The 23904-nt window shown below is 36.3% G+C and overlaps 1 protein-coding gene across 1 annotated transcript; it reads right to left on the minus strand.

The window, feature by feature from the left end:
* Positions 1–10599: 10599 nt before the first annotated feature.
* LOC145075199 (germin-like protein 5-1) lies at positions 10600–11913 on the minus strand. The gene is made up of 2 exons (XM_079021500.1): positions 11706–11913; positions 10600–11347 (listed from the first exon to the last, which is right to left on the minus strand). Exons 1-2 carry the CDS (start codon positions 11821–11823, stop codon positions 10803–10805), a joined length of 663 nt encoding a protein of 220 aa, XP_078877626.1. The 5' UTR covers positions 11824–11913; the 3' UTR covers positions 10600–10802.
* Between the last annotated feature and the right edge of the window lie 11991 nt (positions 11914–23904).

Here is a 23904-nt window from a genome sequence, read left to right on the forward strand (position 1 = left end):
GATGCTGATAAACCTAAGAAAGGGGGCAAGCGAAAGACCAAGGCTGGACCTTCAGAACCAGTTCAGTCTTCGAGAAAAAAGAAGGTTAAACAATCAGCTCGCCGACCACGAACTCCTACCCGAAGCGATGTGGAGGCTTCGGAGTCCCAAACTATCTCCAATGTTTGCATACCCGAGCATGAGCACTAAAAACAATAGATACAACTGCATCTACTCATCTGGTGGTCTCGGAGCCAGCTACTACGAATCTTGAGGTAATGTTTTCTATGCCAACCTCAGTTCCCATTACTGATGATTTCTTTCAATACTTCACTCCACCATCACCAGCTTCTACAACCACTCCCATCACCATTTCTCCTTGTCCGAATGTCTTGGTGGGAATTTCGCAACCACAAATGTCCATGACGCAAACTTCTACACTTTTCACCGATTCAACAACCACACCCACAACAACTTTAAGTGCACCACAAGTCAATGTCAATGTATCTGATACAAAGGTAGGGGCTTCTGGTTTTACATTTAGTGTTGGTTTTACACCTGTTTCAACACTTCAAACTGATAATCCAGACACTGTGTTCATAGATGATCAAGACAACTTTAACGACCTACCTTATAGTTCGTTCCACATTTAATACTCCAGTGGTGATGATGCTCTGATGACCCATCGAAAGTTCAAGATACTACAAGACAAGATGGATTCTTTACTTGAATCATCAAAGACTTCTTCCACTTTAGATTACTCCATTGTAGCTCACAAGGCCCTGCTTGAAACAATAATGAATGAGCACGCTACAAATCTGGAGAAAGCTAACAAAGCTGTTCATCGTCATCTGTTTGCAAGGAAGCGACCAAAAAAGTCGAAAAACTAATTTTTGGTGCGTTAACATTTATGGGTAACTTCCAGACTTCTTTTGAGTCAAACACTACGAAAGCGAACCATGTTATTAGCAATCTTGGCACAACTCTCCACCCTGAGAAAACTGCTCTTGAGAAGCTTCGTACTGGCATGCGAACTGATTATACAGAGTTCCAATTGTCCATCTCGTCAAAGATCGCAAAACTTCCAGACGATTTCGAAATGGAGAACAAAATCATGATGAGCTTGCAATGAAAACATAGAAGGTCAAGGTCATGGCTGTGAAGCTCTCTCAGGCGAATCAGCAAATTAAAGAGCTTAAGTCTGAAAAAGTAGTGATCAAAAGTTGCGTGGCTGATATCAATGCAGATTTTCACGGCTTGATCGAGACTCGTGATTCTCTCCTCACAGTCTCTGTCCGTCAGCATCTAGTTGAAAAATTAAAGCCTATCTTCTCAATGATAGATTAGATTGAAGGTGTTTCAGAATTTTCTATTCCAAAACAAGGGGGAGAACCACGAACCTCTGGTGCAGGGCATCAAGTGGGTAAGCAAACCGATGCTGGTAAACATGGCGAACATGAGCAAAAGCCCAAGTCAAAGGAACCGAAGGGTAATGTATGTCTGAGTTCAAGAGGTATAGAAAAGGTAATAAATGATGATAATGATGATGATGAGGGGAGCGACAATGCATTACTGAGATGTAAATCTCGCAATGCTGAAATTGATAATAATCTGCGAATAGCGAGAGAAGCTAAAGAGAAAGAGAAAGTTGCTCGTGAAGTAGAGGAAACTCTAAAATCACAGAAAACCATTTTCCTCTATGGACACTTGAGTGAATTTTGAATGAGGCAGTTGATAATCCGAAAAATTACTGGCTAGAGCCTGTCGGATCTTTCGAGTTGGAAAACTCTCTGGATTTGCAGCTTGACCTGCCAAATACGCCGAAGGCTTTTCTCTTTCGTAGTTTTGACAAAATTGTGAACATTTCTCCAACTGATAAAGCTGCTGATCAAGTGCTCTTTGTATTTTATCTGAACCACATTAGGCTACAATATGAAATGTAGAGCTCAAGGAAGATCATAGCTGTAAAAGTGTTCGGGCCAATTGAAACTGAGAGCTTTATTAATGCTCGTTTCAAGGCTGCTCGTAGGGCAGTGAGTTCAACTTACAGATTCACTCTAGTAGATTTTCCCTGCCTCAACGCATTCAATTGGATTTCTTTGTTACTTTTACTGATGAAGGATCAACAAAAATACGAGCCTGTCATTTCACACTTAAAATGAATTTTGTTCTGTTACATTCAGGAGGTAGGAAAGATGGATGTGGAAATTGCCACGGTTCTCAACAAGAAACCCACTGATCTCCCCAAAGAGACTCTGAAGGATCTCGATACAATGAAGTTGGGAAGGATACGAAGGAAGGATTAGAGTGTTGCTTTTTAGATACAGGAAAAACCAGATGTGAACTATCACAGAGATGGCTTCTACTTGCCAGACAGAAATTTGTACTCCTCCTCCTGTCTAGAGTATATTGTAGATTTTGTGGGTCAAAATAAAGCAAACAATACTGCAAACAAGAAGTGTTTCTCCGACATGATAAATTGGTATGTCTTAGTTTGCAAGACACTTTTAGGGATTATGCTGAAGCTGTTGATGGTTCAAAAGTGACAACAACAGTAAAGAGTCTCCTTCCTCAATTGACACAAAGGGGGAGATTGTTAGGTCTAATGGATTTAGTCAACTGTATTTATTTTATATAGTACATTTTGTGTAACAGGTTGGGCCTCTCTAACCCAGTGTTATTAATGAGCTAGGGTTTAACTATTTATAGTGCATGCATGCACCGTATCTAGGGTCGATACTTTTGTAACCCTTTACTGCCTTTACAGTAGCAATTCTTTATCGAGCTCTTCTAAGGAAGCATTTTTCAATCATTCAGTATATATTCAATCATTGTTCTTGTTTTTTATTCAATTACCAGTTTAGAATCTGTCGATATACTTTCAATTAGTCTAACATTTTGGTGGTGTTTTGATGAATTTTGAAGATCAAGGAAGTTCTTTTGGTTGCAAGGAATGTTGTTTCAAGTTTGCATCCATCAAAGTCACTCTATTTTTGGGCTATTATGAGTATAAAGTTCATAACTTGATCTTTAATTTTTTAGATCATTTCATGTGTGGTTTAGGACACTTATGGTCCATTTTATGGGTGATATCGGATCTTAGAGGACCCCAACACCTTTTGATCAGTTTAGAATGCTTCTTCAACCTCATGTACTAGGAAAGTTATGATATTTTGCGTTCCTTTTAAGCTATGCTAGTCATCTTGGCCCTTTAGTTCATTTTGGAGTATTAAAGTATAGTTTGTGAAAGTTTGTGGAATTATAATGGGTAAAGCCGGAAACATTCTCCATCTAAACATCATGTAGATTTAGATATGAAGGTTGGAGACTTGGACTTTATGGTTTAAGTTGAGAATGATGCATTTTTGGTCCTTTTGAGACTTAAAACCTAGATCTTGGTAGCTTGGACCATCCTAATGGATAAAGTTGGTTAGTTAATCCATTATGAAGCTATTAGGTATCATATCCGATGTTATGTGCCTTGGTCTTTACGAATTAATCTATTAATGAAGAAAAGTATTTCAGATTGAAACCATGTCATGGCCAAGGAAGGCCCACGATATGGTGGCATGACTCATTGCAATTGTTTTGTCGTTTAGCAGCCATGACGTGACCATCAGTTGGCCACAGTGTGGTGTCCAAGTGAGTTGACTTTGACCATTGACATTTTAATTGGTTTGACTTTTGGGTCAAACTTATGCAATATTGAGTATATGGCTAAGGAAAGATTTTGGTTTGGCATTAAGTAGCTCTGGTTAGCAGTGTTGTTATTGAAGTGGCTGTTGAGCTGATGTTGAGTAGTTTAGATGACTCTTCTCACTATTCTATGTAGGATGCTAGTTTTCTTTGTCACTCTTACATGGAAGAACAAGGTTTGGTCCCTGGAATTTGTAAGAAAGACCAGGTTTTGGCCCCTGGAATTTACATGGAAGAACAAGGTTCGACCCCTAGCAATTGTATAGAAAACCAAGATCTAGCCCCTAACACTTGTGCAAGTAAAGACCATGATTTGGACAATGGTAGAAAGTAATTATACAACTATTATTTGGCCCATACCATTCACTTGGGGTTGATATAGACCCGTTATGTTATGTATGTCATGTGGTATCTTAGGGAAATCATTAAGCTTTGTGCTTACGGTTTTATGTTTAAATTGTTTTAGGTTTTCTTATATTAAAGGAAGGGTATGGCTTGACTGTATCGCATCCGTTGAAAATTTCCGCACTTAATAATTTTATGAAGACACTCTATTAATGTTTTGAATCAAATGGTTTTATTTAGACCTTTGAAGTTGTAATTGGACAAATGTTTTTATTTTTAGATGAAAATTTTTGTTTGAAATTTGGGACGTTACATTTGTCCATTACCGAGGATTTAAGATTTACTTGATCAACTTCAGGGGGGTCGTTATGGTTTTCCAAAACTGATCTACATTCAGGTTACCACTGAAAGATCCTGTATACCGCAGAGTCATTATAGAATGATAATGTTAATAACATATGATCTTATAAGGTCCCACCTTATAGCAAGTTATCATTAATTGATTATTTATTAGCGTAATTTTGATTATTAATAAATATTATCAACACTTGTATTTAATTGGAAAAACATTATGATATAAATAAATTATTTTACTATCTAAATTATTGTTTCTAGAAAATAATAATAAAGAGAACAATACTAGTTACATTTAATCATATAATATGATTTAAATGCTATATATAACTTTTTGGGCACTTAGAGTAACCAGATAGTTGGAACTTGACTAGCTAGTTACAAGATTGAGTTTAGATCACACTATCATCTCATTACTCTCATGTGGTTGAATTTTATATAGCTAGAGGAGGATGGAGTGTTTTATTATTTTATTCTTCATTTTGTGCTTGTAAGAAAGGCCATACCCTTTCACTTGTAAGTCTTGACTTTTGTACACATTGATCGGTATTTAAAGGAGGCTATTCTAGTGAAAGAAGTTGATCTTTTTGCAAAAAAATCACTCTCTAAGGGCTGGCATATTTATGCAAATATGAAGCCTTTCTCCCACTCTTCTTCTAGTAATTTTGATGCTAGAATGAAGAGTTTATATGTTGCTTCTCTTTAACGTTTAGTTGGTATAAATCTTAAAGCTGAAGAACAACTTTATGCACGTGTTTACTAGCATATTTTGGTGGTTTAAATCTTGCTTGGTGGTTATATTATAGAGAGCTTAATTTAGAGCTTAACACATCACTTCATCAACTTCCAATCTTCCATGACAATCAAAGTCTTCAAAGGTTATAACATTTTCCTTTCTATGGTTGTGTTTAATATTTCTTTGTTCTTTCATAATGATCATTGTTGGGTACAGAATGGTTCTAGTTTATTCAAACAAAAATTGTTTCATTGTTAATTACATCTACTTTTGTAACTATAATTGGACTATTTTTGAATAAAAACCGAACAATTAGTATCAGAGCTATTTTTGCAAGTTTGGATAGTTTATTTGTTAAGTTGATGAAATCTTTTTTTTTGGAAAACATTGATGATTTTCTCTTTGCAATAAAAATCCGTACATATTTTCTTTAACAACTTTATAATTGTTATTTTTTGGTGACTAAAGTTTGCATGGATTTTTGTCACAAAAGTTGTTTAGAGAAACAAAGACTTGTTTTATATAATTTTGAGTGTATATATATATATATATATATATATATATATATATATATATATATATGATGTGTATGATGTGTATAAACTAGCCATGAAACTTTGTGTTGCTTGTGTTGATTTGTTTAAAATGGTTGTAATAATTTATTTATTCATGTGGTCTGTAATAATTAAATAGATTAGTTTTCATTTTGCTTATTTTTGTAAGAAATAGATTAGTTTTAGAAAAAAAATATTTTGTACAAAAATGTAACAAGAAATGAAGATGGAGCCAATTTTAAAGATAAAATGGTTGGTATGTTATTTTTTTAATAGCGGGTGTAAACACAACCTTTTTTGGAAAGTGTTGCGAAAAGTGTTGATATTGGAAAAGTATTGCATCAGGTTCCTTAAGGTGAAAGTCCTAAGGCATTTTTTTTTCTGAAGTGTTGTATGTTGCTGAAAATACATCCTTCAAGAAGTTTTCAACTACTTTGCAAGCATTGGATATTTTCTCAAGTGGGAGCTTCAATAACATCACTAGAAGTTTTTGGTACCTTATGTCTGTTTAGGAATAGACTAGACATTTTTGTGATGGCTCGCAAAAATGTCAATAGACTTGGTTGGTTTATGTACATATATTTTTTGCATACTTGTGTTGTTTTATATTTATATTAATATTTGTTTATGGTTGATAAATTAGGTTTCAAGTGAAAAATAATATTTGAACATAAACAAACATTACAAAGGAGTTTGGTTTTAATGAAAATTTGACTTTTAACATAATATGGTAAAAATAGTTTGAAAATAAAACAAACTTTATTTATTAAAGCTAGTAGTTGGTAAAGTTTCAAGATTAAAATTATATATAAGTTCAAAAATGAGATTTATAAACAAATAAAACTCCAAACCTTATTTTATAAAAGAAAGTTTTATTATAACATTTTCAAATGTTCTAAGGTGTAACACCCCGATTCTTAGGTATTAATTACATATGAATTATTGGATGAAGCCCTACTCGACGAGTCGGTCGACCTACTCGTTGAGTAGCAGCAGGGAGGGACCGCGTGTTAAGTGACCTACTCAACGAGTCCACTTTGGGACTCAGCGAGTAGGAGTTGACAAATGAAACCCTAAATCCCGAGGTTTGCACCCTTATTTAAAGGAGCCTCAGCTTCCTTTCGCCTCCTTGCAGTCTTTGAGAGCCCTTAAAACCCTAATACGTGTGTGTGTGTGTCATTGTGTGACTGAAGCTTGAAAAAAGGATTTTGGGGAGAGAAGGCTTAGAGGAGAAGGGTTTTGGAGCAAGTGGAGTGTGGAAATCACCTCTTATCTCAGTCATCATCTTCTGGAGGTAACCAAATCGCCTTTCTTCTTGTGAGTCTCTTCCTTTGTTGAGTTTTAGGGTTTTTGGTGAAGTATTAAGTTGAAAGAATGAACTATGGGCTAGATCTGAGGTTGTAACTTCAGATCTGGACCCTCCTTGGATGCTAGAATCATAAAGTTGTTGTATTGGTTGTGATTGAGGTCCCTCTTAGACTTGAAGCTTCATTAAGAACTTAAAGTAGACATTTAGAGCCTTTATAGCCATGCATGCATGTAAAGTTTGCAACTTTACGTGATAAGCATGCCCTAGAAGCTTGGATCTATGATTTGGAGCCACTACATGGCTCAAAATGGACCTGTATGGGAAGAGGACTGAATGGACTTGGCGAGTTGCAAGGTCGACTCGGTGGGTCGCATGAAGATGGTCATTGAACTCGACGACTTGAAGAACAACTCGGCGAGTCCGATGAAGATTGTCAAGGGACCCAACGAGTTGAAGAACAACTCGGCGAGTAGGATGAGTTTTAACCAAGAACATGTTCGCATGTATATCCGTCGAGTCGCAAGGAGGGAACTCGACAAGTAGCCTTAAGGTTTGATCGGGATTCAAAGGAATACGACGAGTCACCTCGATTACTCTGCGAGTTGGATTGTTCTTCAAGGGACTCGGCGAGTAGCTGGGTGTACTCGGCGAGTTGGGGTCAACATGGAATGTTGACCTTGACTAAGGACTTTGACTTTGACTTTGACCAGGGGTTGACTGGTGAGTTATGGAGTACCTTATAAGGTTGAGGACTTATGAGTATTTTGTATTATGGTCATAGGTGGTGGAGCCTATGTCAAGTGATCCGAGAGTTGGAGTTTATCTTCCGAGTCGACATCTGTGAGGTGAGTTATCCTCACTATATCGATAGGGTCTACGGCACCAAGGCCAGCCCTTTATGTTTTACATCCTGGTTTAGGATGGTTGCTATGTCATTGCTATGCTAGATTTCATCCTGGGTTAGGATGGTTGCTATGTTAGATTTCATCCTGGTTTAGGATGGTTGCTATGCTAGAGATCAGTTAGATCGGTTGTTATGGTATGCTACATATGGATTGATCTGTTAGATCAGAATCGGGATAGATCGTATCTTATGCCTTTATGATCCGTAAGGATTGGTATGTTAATGACTTGCTATGTCGGTACTCTAGTTACGAGAGGATTCTATAGTTGATGATCTGTGTGTCAGATATGTTTGATGTTTGTATATGTCAATATATGATAGTTATGCGAACATGGTTATTTGCTTGTTGGTTGGGTTGAGGCGGTCCTGCTTTGTGCTGTAGGCCAACATACCCTATGAGCGGTCCGGGGAGACTGTAGGCCCACGAGGCGGACCAGTCATGCTGAAGGCTCGGGATAGATTCTGACAGACTGTAGGCCCAGTAGGGCGGTCCAGTCAGGCTAATGGCCCAGTATGCATGATGATTGATTGATTATTACTGATATGATATTGTCAGTGTGGTATTGGTGTTTTGGGGGTAGCTCACTAAGCCTCGGGCTTACAGTTTTCAGTTTATTGTTTCAGGTACTTTAGGAGTCCATGGAAAGGCGAAGGCGTGACCGTACCGCTCCTCATCCTTATGTTATGATTTCTGGGACACTCTGATGGATATTGATTTGAAAACATTTTGTAAACAATACTATTTGACTTTTATTTATGACTTAAAAAGTTTGAATTTGACGTGAAATTAATGAATGTTACATAAGGTGCTCAAATGATAAACTTAATACTAGTTATTAAAATTTGACCGCGTTAATTATATAAAATTGGGTTTTATAAAAGAACATTGTTAAAATGTGATTTTATATAAAATAATATTTTTATTAAAATATATCATGGCCTATTGGATTCATGCAATAACCATGATAAAATATTTTTTTAAATTAAAATTATAAAAACATCCAATACCCCTTATAAATCTCAAATATATGCAATCAATTTTGAAAAACTCTTGTACGTTTCTTGTATGTACTTGTGGGATGCCACCTAACTGCTTAGTGTTATCTCTTGATGGTTGGGGTGAGTTCGCGATTTCTATAACAAAGTTATAAGTCGGTTATACAAGTTTTTTAAATTAGATGATTTTATCGAAAATATTTTGTGATAAAAGATACCTAAGAAATATATTTTTGAGGCATAGATGAGATCAAACATGTCTAATTAAATTTTGTTATTAGCGATCCCATAAATCTAGGAATTATATATTAGTATATATAATTGATAATCGATATCTATAAAGTTAGATTCAAATGAACTAAATAAATGATACCGAATCATTTGTTTGTTTTGTAACTTGGATCATATACTTTGATAGTTAATGTTTTAAAAAAACGAAAGATAAACTTAGAGGGAGAAACATTTCCTTGGGTCTTTACGTGCCTAGAACAAAAAAAAGATTGGATGGTAAAAACCTTCATTGGCGACCATAAATGTTTTCCAATAGGGAAAATCAAAAGTTGCACCCACGGTTTTTTTTTGCTAAAAAAAATCATGCAACAAATTAGGGGAAAGCCTAGGATCCATATGACTACTTTAAGAGAATAGCTTCAAAGGATTCCAATTATTCCCGATAAGGTTATAGCACTTAGCATCATAGATATTGATTACAAATAGCAACAAACAGCTGTAAAGACTATGTTTTGACTATGTTTTGGAGTTACAAAAAACTCTTTTGATGACTACGGTTAAAACTTAAGTTAAAAATGAGCCTAATATGTCAATAGAAAAAAAAAATTCTCCCTATCTAATAAAAGAATATTTTTATTCTTTTTTTGACATGTGTCATCTTATTAGGCCTCCTAATTAATGTATATTTTATTCTTTTTTTGTCATGTGTCACCATATTATATCTTCTAATTAATGCATGCAATTTGTAAATCTATTAATTGTCCATTTTAAATTTCAAATTTTAAATTTTCTACTCTAATTACATTAAATTAATAACATTAGAATAAGAATTAAAATAAACTTAATACAAATTATAAAGTGATATAATTTCACATATTTATTTAAATCAATGATTAAAATTTATATAACTACAAAAATCTCTTAATTAATAAATTATTTAAAATAATTGATTAATAAATTTTAGTTTTTATTTTAAAACTTTAATTAATTATATAACCGTGGTTTCCACGGGTTATATACTAGTTTAGGATAATATATGTGTTTTTGGGAGCTTGCAACATGTTTTTATGGCAAGGAGAAGAGAGATTCTAGGTATTTATGGGGTTTCGGGGAGGGTGGACATGTAAATGATAGGGGGCCTATCCCGGCGACTTGTCATCGGCAAAAATAATTAATAAAACTTTAATTTTTCAAAAATAATTTCCAACAGAATCTATCTAACGACATTTTTCACCTATCGCAAGAAAGGCTATTCCGATTACTTTAAACCGACAATATGACATCGGCATAGGGTTAAAAAGTATCACGGTGAGGGGTTTATATTTGTAGTGACGACCCCCTCTAGATCCGTCCCCCCTTGTAATAAAAGTGAATTGGAATTTTTTTTCTTTTTTTAAAATTTTTTAATTTTTAATTTTTTTTTTTTTTTTTTTGCATTCATCATAATTCAGTCATTTCTGAAAGCATTTAATTTATTTGCCAACTAATATATAAATATTAAAGAGATAGCAAAATCGTGTATGAATGGTACATGACGTCTATATATAGGGAAAATAGAACCAATAAAATGACTGTTTTATTGACAAAATCAGAAATCTGGGAGCCGTAGGACACCTGTTTCCTCCATAGTCTTTTATTGAAGAACAAAAAGAAAACCAACCAAGCCCATATGAATCAAACACGTGGGTACTTGTGATTTTACTTCTTGTTCATAGGAGCAAACCTGGACTTGATTTTTTCCACTTCTTTGGTTCCAATTTGGAATGCCTTAGTCAACACAACATCTTCCACCGCCGGAGATGACCCAAACAAAGCGTCTGCCGCCCTTTGGGTACCCGGCAACTGGCTGTTGAAACCTGCAATCACCGCTGCAGGAACCTTTCCATTGTTAATCTGGAAGTGAATTAAGCCTCTAGGGAACGTAAACACTTCACCCATCTTGATTGTCTTTGTGAATAGTTTGTTTGCTGTAGTTATGAAGCCCACATCCAGTTCTCCGGTCAACACAAACACTATTTCGGTGGCTCGTGGGTGGGTGTGTGGTGGGTTCAGGCCACCTGGTGCGTAATCAATGCGAGCCATGGCCACGCCCAGAGTGTTAAGCCCAGGGACTTGTTGGACAAAAGCAGGTGTAACAGTTGCACCGAATGTGTTGTTAGTGAGAGCTGCCTTCGCTAGCCCCGCAAAGAAAAAATCGTCTGCAGTAATGTTGCTTTTGCAGGGGAATCCGTTCAATTTTATATCTGTTTTTGTACAATAACTCATCAATAGTCAACTTCTCATCAAATGACAAAACACATAATGCAAATATATGCAATCTTTTCAGTGGCATAATCCTATCCGGTTTACCATGAAGTAATAGATATGATAAGAACCAGTTCGATTATTACATAAGGCCTCTACAACCACGAAAAGATAGGTAAATTACTATAGATTTTCGAAAGCTTAACCCTCTTTTTTTCCTATATGCATCACCTATTTGGCCAAGAACTTGATGAGTCACAGCTCAAACTTGGAGGTTTATTGTAGAATGAATGTAAAGCGGTTTATTGACATACGCATGGAAACTCAAATCACTTAGAATAACTAGAAACGAAGTACCTGAGGAAAGATCTGCAACACAGACATCTTGAAGCAAGTCAGGGTCTGCAGAGACAAACGAAGCCAAAAAGATGGGCATCATCATGCTAATCATCAACACATAAGCACGAGTAGCCATGGCAAGTCTTGATTACTCAGAAAAACAATATAACCTTTATCACTTTGTATGGGAAGGTGATAAGGTGATTGTTAAGGAAAGGAAGGTGGTTTTGAGATGGAAGATTAATGGCGGTATTTATAGTGGGTTGAGCGAGGAGACATTTTGCAGTTTGAGAGCTGTAGCGGGTCCTTTTCAGTTCCTTAAAATATAATCTCTAGTTGTGTTTTATACTAAATACTTCATTAATTTTATGTTTGAGAAGTTCATGTTATGAATTGGTCTTCAAATTTTCGTCAACAAGAATGTTAAGATGTTTGCTGTTTTTGTTAATTATCTGGGTTTGAATATGAAATAGGATCTCAATTCATACAACAGAAATTAAATATGATCCATGGTAAACCATAACAAATGTATATATTAAAATATTATTAATTTTATTAAATGTGACATATTTAGAAAATAATAAGATGAGTAAGAGAAAATAAATACGAATGATTGATATTTATTAACGTACAAAAAACATGCCGTGAAATTATCAGTTATATTTTTTCGGTGTTATTGTTTTTGTAGTGAACTTAGTTATCAGTCTTTTAAAATATTATTTTAATAATAACAGTTTATATGTACTCAGTCTCAAAACAAGTAAACATAAAAGAAATTATCTCTCTTTATTGTTGTTGATCAAATAATACGTTGTTTTTCTAGAATTTTCCCTAATTAAATTTAATTAGTATAATGTTAGTTACGATTATCTTGTAATACATTTAAATATAAATATTTATTAGCTCATAATAAATAACAATGTTTGATATAAAAGCTATTAAAATATAATAGGAAATGTCTACTATTTATAAAATGCTATCCTGCTAAGAATTATCACCACAATTTAATGATAGAAATTGTTAACCAAGTTTTTTGACCAATTGACTTTGCCAAGTTTGACCAAGTTTGCCCTCGAGGGTATTTTGGGTATTTCAGGATTTTGATTTTGATTGGTCACTTAGAGGAATACGTGCCGATTGGAGTTGAGAATCGGAGTTGTGACCTCATCAGCTTCTGTTCAATTTGTGAGGTGAGTTTTCCTCACTGTACTTGCGGGTCGAAGGCACCAAGGCCGACCCAGTGAATTGATTTTCTATTATGCATGTTGCTATGCTATTATGATATCTTAGATCGGTATCCTGGTATATAGGATGTTGTTAGGCTTATCGGATTTTAGGAGACTTTGATTTTAAATCATGTTTTGGAAACAAAGCTTTTGTAAACAATTTTATTAGTAAATGGTTTGTTTTAAAAAATTTAAACTTTATGAAATTTTATGGATGTTACATTCACACCATTGTCTTTATATTCACCAGTGTTGCAAAACACGGCCTATTCGGCCGATTACTCGGAATCGGCCCTCCACCGAGGCGAGTAATGTCAACTCGGCCAAAAAACTCGGATTTAGTTAAAATCGGCCAAAAATCGGTAAAAATCGGTCAAAAATCGGACAAAATCGGTCAAACTCGGGCCTACTCGGTCTTACTCGGGCCTACTCGGTCAAACTCGGCCAACTCGGTCAAAATCGATCAAACTCGGTCAAAGGGTCAAAATTGTCATAAAAGAGAAAAAATCAAGAATTTCAAGATTAATATGTATAATGCACTTAATGATTTATTATTTAACACAAACATGTGATTATTACTACATATATATCTTAAATTTTCATTAATTATCCACGTACTGAGACAATTATGTGTATTTTAGTTTTTATGTATTCACATGTATCTAATTTTGGTTATATATTTCAATCAAATTATGATTTTAACTTATGATTTTGACATATATAATTTTCCAAAAAATATTTCTACATGAATTACCAAATCCGAGTACTCCCCGAGTACTCGCTACTCCCCAGTCGGCCGAGCAGGTACCGAGTAGCGAGTTCTGCAACCTTGATATTTACACCATCACACGATAGCTTAATTTGACCATATTCATCCTTTGCACACTGCCAACCACCTTGATCTTTATTCCCCGTTCACATGAAATTCAAAAAACTAGAAGTAAAAAGGGATGAAATCGATCACAAACTCACATAATTTGTAAGACCCCAAATCTTTTGTTTAATTAGCAAAATACGAATGTTTAAAAGGAATTCTTCCCTATTCTTTGTCTTATTTTCCTCTTGCATATGATCGGATGTAAAGATAGAAGGGTTGGGTCTCTAGTTGTGTTTTATACTAAATACTTCATTAATTTTATGTTTGGGAAGTTCATGTTTTGAATTGGTCTTCAAATTTTCGTCAACAAGAATGTTTAGATGCTTGCTACTTTTGTTATCTGGGTTTGAATATGAAATAGGATCGCAATTTATACAAGAGAAATTAAATATGATCCATGGTAAACGATAACAAATGTATATATTAAAATATTGTTAATTTTATTAAATGTGACATATTTAGAAAATAATAAGATGAGTAAGAGAAAATATATACGAATAATTGATATTTATTAACATACAAAAAACATGCCGTGAAATTATCAGTTATGTTTTTTCGGTGTTATTGTGTTTTTAGTGAACTTAGTTATCAGTCTTTAAAATATTATTATAATAGTAACAGTTTATATGTACTCAGTCTCAAAACAAGTAAACATAAAGAAATTGTCTCTCTTTATTTTTGTTGATCAAATACTACGCTGGTTTTTCTAGAATTCCCCCTAATTAAATTTAATTAGCATAATGTTAGTTACGATCATCTTGTAAATCATTTAACTATAAATATTCATTAGCTCGTAATAAATAACAATGTTTGATTTAAAAGCTATTAAAATATAACTGAAAATGTCTATTGTTTATATAATGCTATCCTGCTAAGAATTATCACCACAATTTAATGATAGAAATTATTAACCTAGTTTGTTTGACCAATTGACTTTGCCAAGTTTGACCTTGAAGGTATTTTGGGTATTTCAGGATTTTGATTTTGATTGGTCACTTGGAGGAATAGGTGTCGATTGGAGCTAAGAATCGGAGTCGTGACCTCATCAGCTTCTGTTCAATTTGTGAGGTGAGTTTTCCACACTGTACTTGCCGGTCGAAGGCACCAAGGCCGACCCAGTAAATTGATATTCTATTATGCATGTTGCTATGCTATTATGATCTATTAGATCGGTATCCTGGTAGATAGGATGTTGCTAGGCTGAGTGGATTTTAGGAGACTTTTATATTAAATCATGTTTTGGAAACAAAGGTTTTGTAAACAATTTTATTAGTAAATGGGTTGTTTTAAAAAAATTAAGTTTTGTGAAATTTTATGGATGTTACATTCACACCATTGTCTTTATATTTACACCATCACACGATAGCTTAACTTGACCATATTCATCCTTTACACACTGCCAACCACCTTGATCTCTATTCCCCTTTCACATGAAATTCAAGAAACTAGAAGTAAAAAGGGACGAAATCGATCACAAACTCACATAATTTGTAAGACCCCAAATCTTTTGTTTAATCAGCAAAATACACATGTTTAAAAGGAATTCTTCCCTGTTCTTTGTCTTCTTTTCCTCTTGCATATGATCGGGTGTAAAGATAGAACGGTTGGGTCTCTAGTTGTGTTTTATACTAAATATTTCATTAATTTTATGTTTGGGAAGTTCATGTCTTGAATTGGTCTTCAAATTTTCGTCAACAAGAATGTTTAGATGCTTGCTGTTTTTGTTATGTGGGTTTAAATATGAAATAGGATCTCAATTCATACAAGAGAAATTAAATATGATCCATGGTAAACGATAACAAATGTATATATTAAAATATTATTTATTTTATTAAATGTGACATATTTAGAAAATAATAAGATGCGTAAGAGAAAATATATACGAATGATTGATATTTATTAACGTACAAAAAAAATGCCGTGAAATTTTCAGTTATGTTTTTACGGTGTTATTGTTTTTTTAGTGAACTTAGTTATCAGTTTTTTAAAATATTATTTTAATAGTAACAGTTTATATGTACTCAGTATCAAAACAAGTAAACATAAAAGAAATTATCTCTCTTTATTGTTGTTGATCAAATAATACGTTGGTTTTTCTAGAATTTCCCCTAATTAAATTTAATTAGCATAATGTTAGTTACGATCATCTTGTAATACATTTAAATATAAATATTCATTAGCTCGTAATAAATAACAATGTTTGATTTAAAAGCTATTAAAATATAACTGGAAATGTCTACTATTTATATAATGCTATCCTGCTAAGAATTATCACCACAATTTAATGATAGAAATTGTTAACCTAGTTTGTTTGACCAATTGACTTTGCCAAATTTGACCAAGTTTGACCTTGACGGTATTTTGGGTATTTCGGGATTTTGATTTTGATTGGTCACTTGGAGGAATAGGTGTCGATTGGAGCTAAGAATCGGAGTCGTGACCTCATCAGCCTCTGTTCAATTTGTGAGATGAGTTTTCTTCACTGTACTTGCGGGTCAAAGGCACCAAGGCCGACCCAGTGAATTGGTATTCTATTATGCATGTTGCTATGCTATTATGATCTGTTAGATCGGTATCCTGGTAGATAAGATGTTGCTAGGCTTAGTGGATTTTAGGAGACTTTGATTTTAAATCATGTTTTGGAAACAAAGGTTTTGTAAACAATTTTATTAGTAAATGGGTTGTTTTAAAAAAATTAAATTTTATGAAATTTTATGGATGTTACATTTACACCATTGTCTTTATATTTACACCATCACACGATAGCTTAACTTGACCATATTCATCCTTTGCACACTGCCAACCACCTTGATCTCTATTCCCCGTTCACATGAAATTCAAGAAACTAGAAGTAAAAAGGGACGAAATCAATCACAAACTCACATAATTTGTAAGACCCCAAATCTTTTGTTTAATCAGAAAAATACACATGTTTACAAGGAATTCTTCCCTGTTCTTTGTCTTATTTTCCTCTTGTGTATGATTGGGTATAAAGATAGAAGGGTTGGGTCTCTAGTTGTGTTTTATACTAAATACTTCATTAATTTTAAGTTTGGGAAGTTCAGGTTTTGAATTTGTCACACCCCCAAACCAGAACGGCGGAATCGTTCAAGGGCGGATGACTTCATGTAATATCGAAACAGTTGAATACATAGTAAAGAAAGTAACACAACCATCATATATATAATTTGAAAGTTTACATTGTAGAAAGTACTTGTTTCAAAAGAAATTAGAGTATGATGTCAAAATGAAATTAAACTAACGCCGCAGCGTCCCTTCTTCAAAAGCAGTAGTTTACCTGTATTACTGAATCCCTGAGAAATACAAGTAGTTTTGAAAGAGTAGGTCACCATTTAAGCTGGTGAGTTCATAAGTATTTAGTGACAATGTTTGTACGAAGTAGAATGAAAATGGTTTGTATATGTTTAAATGTTCCTAAAAAATCCCATATTTTCTACTATAGTAGATGGTAGTTTAATTGTTCCAAAACTGTAATGCAATAATGCTTTTCATGCCTAAAATAGTAGTTTTATGTATAAATCGTTAAGGCATTTGAAAAACCCCATAAATCAATGTGTTTTAATACTCCCTGTGAGTCTTATAACCATACTATTTGACCAGGATGCCTATAACAACGTTCTTCAGGCGTTGGAAAGTTATGACGTTTGTCACCCCAGGCCTGCCGGCCTAACTGCAGCTAACAACTTAGGTGTGGGATTGTCAATGCCGTATAGATCTATACACAAGTATCATGCTCCCCCTACAAGGGATTATGGTATATAATACAGGACTTAAAATGCATACTCGAAAGTACGTGAAATGTCTCACAAAACTTAGTATAAAACAGATTTACGTATGAAAATATCCATTTGTTCTTGTATATAAAAGTATTTCCTTAATATAGTATTCGTTAGTATGTAAATTTTTATGATTTTCTCGTAAACTATACCTATTATAGTTTCTCAAAATGTGTGTTTCGTTTGTATAGTAAACCCTAGTGTAATGCTCACTTGTTATGAAAAGTATAACTTCTGTAGTGCAATCAAAGAACACATATACTTAAAGTATAAACATAGTGTTTGATTTGTGTGTATATATATATATATATATATATATATATATATATATATCAACATATTTCATTTCAAAAGACAAGATGTTATCGAGAATATATATTGCATACGAAAGTTCCTATGTAGTAGTTATGAATCACACATGATTCACTTGATAAAAAGAGTATATAGTGAAACTTTATGTTACACACAATAATAACTGTGTGTTTACTTGTATTCCACCCCCCCCCTTAAAAGTGTATAAAAAGCATTGATAAACATTTGAAAGTGTAGTTTATAGGGGTACGAACTCACTTGATTCATTGGAGAAAGCGAGATGAAAATCGAGCAGAACTTCGGCTTGTGAAAGTTGATTTCCTCGGGATTCTCGGGAATCTCGGGAATCACGGGAGTCTCTGGAGTGTAGAACCTTCCTTCAAAACTTGAGTGTGAAAACCAGGGCTTCGGGAGCTTAACCGCAGAGTATCGACATGAGTGATGGAAGAATGGAGCACCTAAACCCGGCACCCCAAGTGCTCTATTTATAGGGTGGATTTTTGGGTGCTACGTCGTGGTGGTCAAATCTTATCTCCTTCCGTTAATTGGATGCCCTCAGTCACTTTCCGGGTCGTGGCAAACTGTGCCACATCGTGGCTAACCTGACAGCCTCGGATTTTGGACCCCGAACTTGTAAAATCCATAACTTTCGCATACAAGCTCCGTTTTCGACGTTCTTTATATGCACGCGCAGCTGAAAAGATGCTCTACAACTCTCGTTTAGACTTCATAGACAATTTTTGACTTTATTTTTAATTATTTATTTTTAACGGGCCGGGACACGAAAAGTCCGTTAAAAATCCATAACTTCTTTATCCGATGTCCGTTTTCGTCAGGCTTTTCGACATTGCGTTACTATTGTTGAGACATTCGATTCCCATTTAGGTTGTTTCGGTCAAAAGTCTCTCGAGCTCTATTTCGAGTTTTTAGCTGTCTACTGCTATATCCGGATCTTGGAAAAATCATAACTTCCTCATACGAAGTCAGATTTGGAAGTTCTTTTTGTGTACGCTCATGGTTTAATGATATCTACAACTTTCATTTAGATACTTAAGGCTAAAAACCATTGTATTGAAACTTCGCGTTTTTCGTTAATCGGTGGTGCTGGTTTTGTCGAAAATCTTAGAATGGTCATAACTTCTTCGTTATAACTCGGATTTTAGTGTTCTTACTATTTCTGTAAATCTTGACACAATATCTACCATAATAGATATCCCTATAGAGACTTTTGTACATTTTATTTTTCGAAGTTAATTTCATTATATTCAAAGTGGTTACAATACTTGACTTTTTAGTTCATTACATAGAGTCGAAATATCGGGTTGTCACATCATCCCCCCGTTAGAGGGAATTTCATCCCGAAATTTAATGTAAGAAAAACACTTGTGGATTAGGGAAAAAGATGTGTGTACTTGTGTTTCATCTGATCTTCGCGTTCCCAGGTGTATTCAGGTCCTCGCTTTGCATTCCGACGGACCTTCACGATGGGGATGCGACTTTGTTTTGTTCTTTTAATTTCCCTCTCCATGATTTCAATTGATTCTTCTATAAAGTGGAGACTCTCGATGATTTCGATCTTGTCTAAAGGGACGACGAGGGTCTCATCGGACAAACATTTCTTCAAGTTTGACACATGAAAGGTAGGGTGTACGTTATTGAGTTCCTGCGGTAGACGAAGTTTGTAGGCTACCAGGCCGATCCTTGCGAGGATCTCGAATGTTCAGATATACCTTGGGTTTAGTTTCCCCCGTTTTCCAAAACGTATTAACCCTTTCTAGGGCGAGACCTTTAATAGCACTCGGTCCCCGACCTGAAATTCCAAGGGCTTCTGTCTTTTGTCTGCATAACTCTTTTGTCTGTCTCTTGAAGCCTTTAGTCGTTCCCAAATTTGTACAATCTTCTCAGTTGTTTCTCTTATGATTTTCGGGCCAGTGAGAGTGTTGTCGGGTACTTGTCCTTTGGCTAGTTGCGTGTCACCTACTTCAGTCCAGCATAGTGGTGATCTGCACTTCTGTCCATAGAGGGCTTCAAATGGAGCAACTTTAATGCTGGAGTGATAGCTATTGTTGTACGAAAATTCAACTAGTGGTAAATGGATATCCCATGATTTACCAAAATCGATTACACAAGCTCTTAGCATATCTTCCAGGGTTTGTATGGTCCTCTCACTTTGACCGTCGGTTTGTGAATGGTAAGCAGTACTCATGTTGAGCCTCATTCCTAGGGATTTTTGTAACGATTGCCAGAAACACAAGGTGAACCTAGTATCTCTGTCGTAGATAATGGATATTGGTACACCGTGCAGTCGTACAATCTCTCAGATGTAAGTTCGAGCTAGCTTCTCCATCTTGTCGGTTTCCTTTATGGGTAGGAAGTGTGCGGATTTTGTTAACCTATCGACAATTACCCAGATGGTGTCTAGCCCACCTGCTGTTTTGGGTAATTTGGTTATGAAATCCATGGTTATCCGTTCCCACTTTCACTGAGGTATTTCGGGTTGTTGTAGTAATCCTGATGGCTTTTGGTACTCTACCTTGACTTTGGCGCAAGTCAGACACTTGCCCACATAGGTAGCTATCTCTGCTTTGATGTTCGGCCACCAATACAGTTTCTTGAGGTCCAGATACATCTTGTTCGAACCTGGATGCACGGAGTAACGAGTCTTATGCGCCTCGTTCATGACCACGTCTCTGAATCCACCAAACTTCGGTGTCCAGATTCGATCCATAAAGTAACGAACTTCGTCACCCTTGACTTCAAGATTGTTGTCCATTCCTCTTATGGCTTCACCTGCCACATTATCTATTTTCAAGGCTTCCCTCTGAGCTTCCTTGATTTGTGTGGACAGACGTGAATGGATCGTCATGGTTAAGGATTTCACTCGGCGACCTGAGTATTCTTTTCGACTAAGAGCATCAGCTACTACATTTGCTTTTCCTGGGTGATAGCGAATCTCGCATTTATAGTCATTCAGTAGTTCAACCCATCGTCTCTGCCTCATGTTTAGTTCTTTTTGTTTGAGAATGTGCTGGAGGCTTTTATGATCAGTGAAGATCGTGCATTTCGTGCTATAAAGATAGTGTCTCCAGATCTTTAGCGCGAAAACGACTGCTCTTAGTTCAAGATCGTGGCTAGTGTAGTTGACTTCGTGCATCTTGAGTTGTCTTGAGGCGTAAGCGATGACCTTACCTTGTTGAATTAGTACGCATCCAAGACCTTGATTAGATGCATCACAGTAGACCACGAAGTCTTCTGTTCCTTCTGGCAAGGACAATATAGGTGCGTTGCATAGAGCTTGCTTCAGTGCTTGGAACGCAGCGTCTTGTCTTTATTCCCAATCAAAAGTAACACCCTTTTGGGTCAGGGTGGTAAGTGGTTTCGCAATCTTTGAGAAGTTCTGTATAAACCTTCGGTAGTAGCCACCAAGACCCAAGAATTGTCGGATTTCCGTTGGGGTTCTTGGAGCTGACCAGTCCTCGATTGCTTTGATTTTGGAAGGGTCCACATGTATTCCGTCTTTGCTAACCACGTGACCTAGGAAATCTACCTTCCGAATCCAAAATTCGCACTTGGAGAATTTTGCGTATAGCTTCTCTTTTCTTAGCGTTTCCAAGACTTGTCGGAGGTGTTGACTATGATCCTCTTTATTCTTTGAATAAATGAGTATATCGTCTATGAACACGATTACAAATTTGTCCAAGAATGAATGACACACTCGGTTCATTAAGTCCATGAACACCGCCGGTGCGTTTGTTAATCCAAAGGGCATCACTACAAACTCGTACTGACCATAACGAGTTCGAAAAGCTGTTTTGGGAACATCTCCTTCCAAGACTCGTAGTTGGTGGTACCCGGATCTTAAGTCGATCTTTGAGAAATAACTCGCTCCTTGGAGTTGGTCGAACGAGTCGTTAATGCATGGTAAGGGATATCGGTTCTTGATAGTGAGCTTGTTGAGTTCCCGGTAATCGATGCACATGCGAAAAGATCCATCCTTCTTCTTTACGAACAAGACTGGTGCTCCCCAAGGTGAGAAACTTGGCCTGATGAATCCTTTGTTGAGTAGTTCGTTTAGTTGGCAGGATAACTCCTATATCTCTGCCGGTGCTAGACGGTATGGCGACTTAGCTACTGGTGTAGCTCCGGGAATTAAGTCGATTCTGAACTCGACTTGACGTTCTGGTGGAACTCCGGGAAGATCTTCAGGGAAGCTATCGGGAAAATTGTAGACTTCTGGAATGTCTCTGATGCCTTTCGTTTCTTTTTCCTTATCTACCACGTGGGCTAAGAAGGCATGGTACTCTTTACGTAGGTATTTTTGGGCTTTGACGCAAGAGATGATTTGTAAATTGGTACCGGGTTTGTCACCATAAGTGACAAGAGTTTCGCCATTTGGCAGATTTAGGCGAACGGCCCTTTCGTGACAAAGTATATCGGCATGGTGTAGGCTTAACCAATCCATACCGATGATGATATCAAAGCTCTTTATAGTGATCGGCATTAGATCAATTTGAACTGAATGTTCGTTTAGAGTTAGTGTGCAGCCTATGTACATATCGTTCGTGCTTTCTGTCCTACCGTTTTCCATTTCTACTATAAATATCTTATTGAGTGATTTAGGGTTCTGTTTTAGTACGTGCTTGAATTTATGACTCACGAAACTCCTCTCTGCACCACAATCAAAGAGTATGCATGCATAAACGTTATTGAGGAGAAACGTACCCGTAACCACCGTGGGATCAGCTATCGCTTCGTTCTGCCCTATTGCCAGTAATCATCCCATGCCGCCAACATTCCTTGCCTTAGGGCAGTCTCTCATGTATTGTCCTGCCTCACCACAACCATAACACGTCTGGCCTACACCGAACCCCGGGACTTGGGTGATTGTTCATGCTGATGCCTTACAGAAACAGGCAGTGTGCCCCTTCTTGTTGCAGTTGTTGCAGTGCATCTCCCGACAATTTCCGTTGTGATGGGAATTGCATTTGCTGCACTTTAGTAGGCTCCCAGCGTATTGCTTCGCTGGTGCAGAGGTAATTGGAGCAGCAGTGGGGGCAGTAGCGGCATGGACTGCCACAATCTGTTGTTTCTTGGAAGGTTCCTGTGAAGGTTGACTCTTCCTTTTGTTCCAGAACCTCTTGTTGTTGTTGTTGTTGGTATTGTCTTTGTTGTTGTTGCTTCCTCTGGGTTGTTCCGGTGCGGTGGTTGCGAAGTTTTGGCAGACCCCATGGTCTACGAGAGCTTGCGCCAACTGTTTGGCGCTATCGAAGGTGATTGGTTTGGAAGCTCGAACACTTTCTTGAATCTGGGGTGACAGTCCCCAGATGTACCTTTCGATCTTATTGCTCTCTAGAGCAACTATTCCTGGGAAAAGGATTGCCAAATCACTGAACCTGTTGGTATAGGTCGTGATATCTGAGCCTACCATGGTAAGGCCCTAAAGTTCCTGTTCGAGCTTTTGCAATTCGCCCCGTGGACAGTACTCCTGTAGTAAGATTTGTTTTAGGTTCTCCCAGCCCATAGAGTTAGCCACTACTAACGTTAGTGACTTGACATGGCCATTCCACCATGTCAGATCTCTCTCAGAGAAGGTACAGGCAGCGAACTTCACTTTGTTCCCTTCTGGATAAGAACATATCTCGAAAACTGCTTCAGTTTTCTCTATCCACTGTGATAGAGCCATTATCCCTCCGGTCCCATTAAAAGTAATGGGTTTGCTATTCATGAAATCCTTGTATGTACAATCCCCTGAACGACCTGGACGTTGGCCATTCGTAGAACTATTTACTCCCCCACCAGAACCATTGTTACTCATTTGGGCCATTGTCGTTGTTACAACAGCTATCAATGCGGCATTTTCCATCGTGGGAGGGGGTGGTGGTGGAGGTGGTGCGTTGTTGACACCGCATGTAGATCTACGGGGCGGCATTGTGCTAATAAGGAAATAGAATGAAGATCATAAGTTTTTAGTGTTTTAATAAATTTGCCATTTATATCAATTTATA

The sequence above is a fragment of the Lactuca serriola genome, chromosome 9 (assembly GCF_051521515.1).
Source record: "Lactuca serriola cultivar US96UC23 chromosome 9, Lser_US96UC23_V15, whole genome shotgun sequence".
Lineage (NCBI taxonomy): Eukaryota > Viridiplantae > Streptophyta > Magnoliopsida > Asterales > Asteraceae > Lactuca > Lactuca serriola.

What these genes read in the sequence shown, in the direction of transcription:
- LOC145075199 (XM_079021500.1), bottom strand. Translation starts at nt 11,823, where the DNA reads ATGGCTACTCGTGCTTATGTGTTGATGATTAGCATGATGATGCCCATC. An exon ending in TGTTGCAGATCTTTCCTCAG is followed by an intron (nt 11,348 to 11,705) that starts GTACTTCGTTTC and finishes GTACAAAAACAG; the next exon opens with ATATAAAATTGAACGGATTC.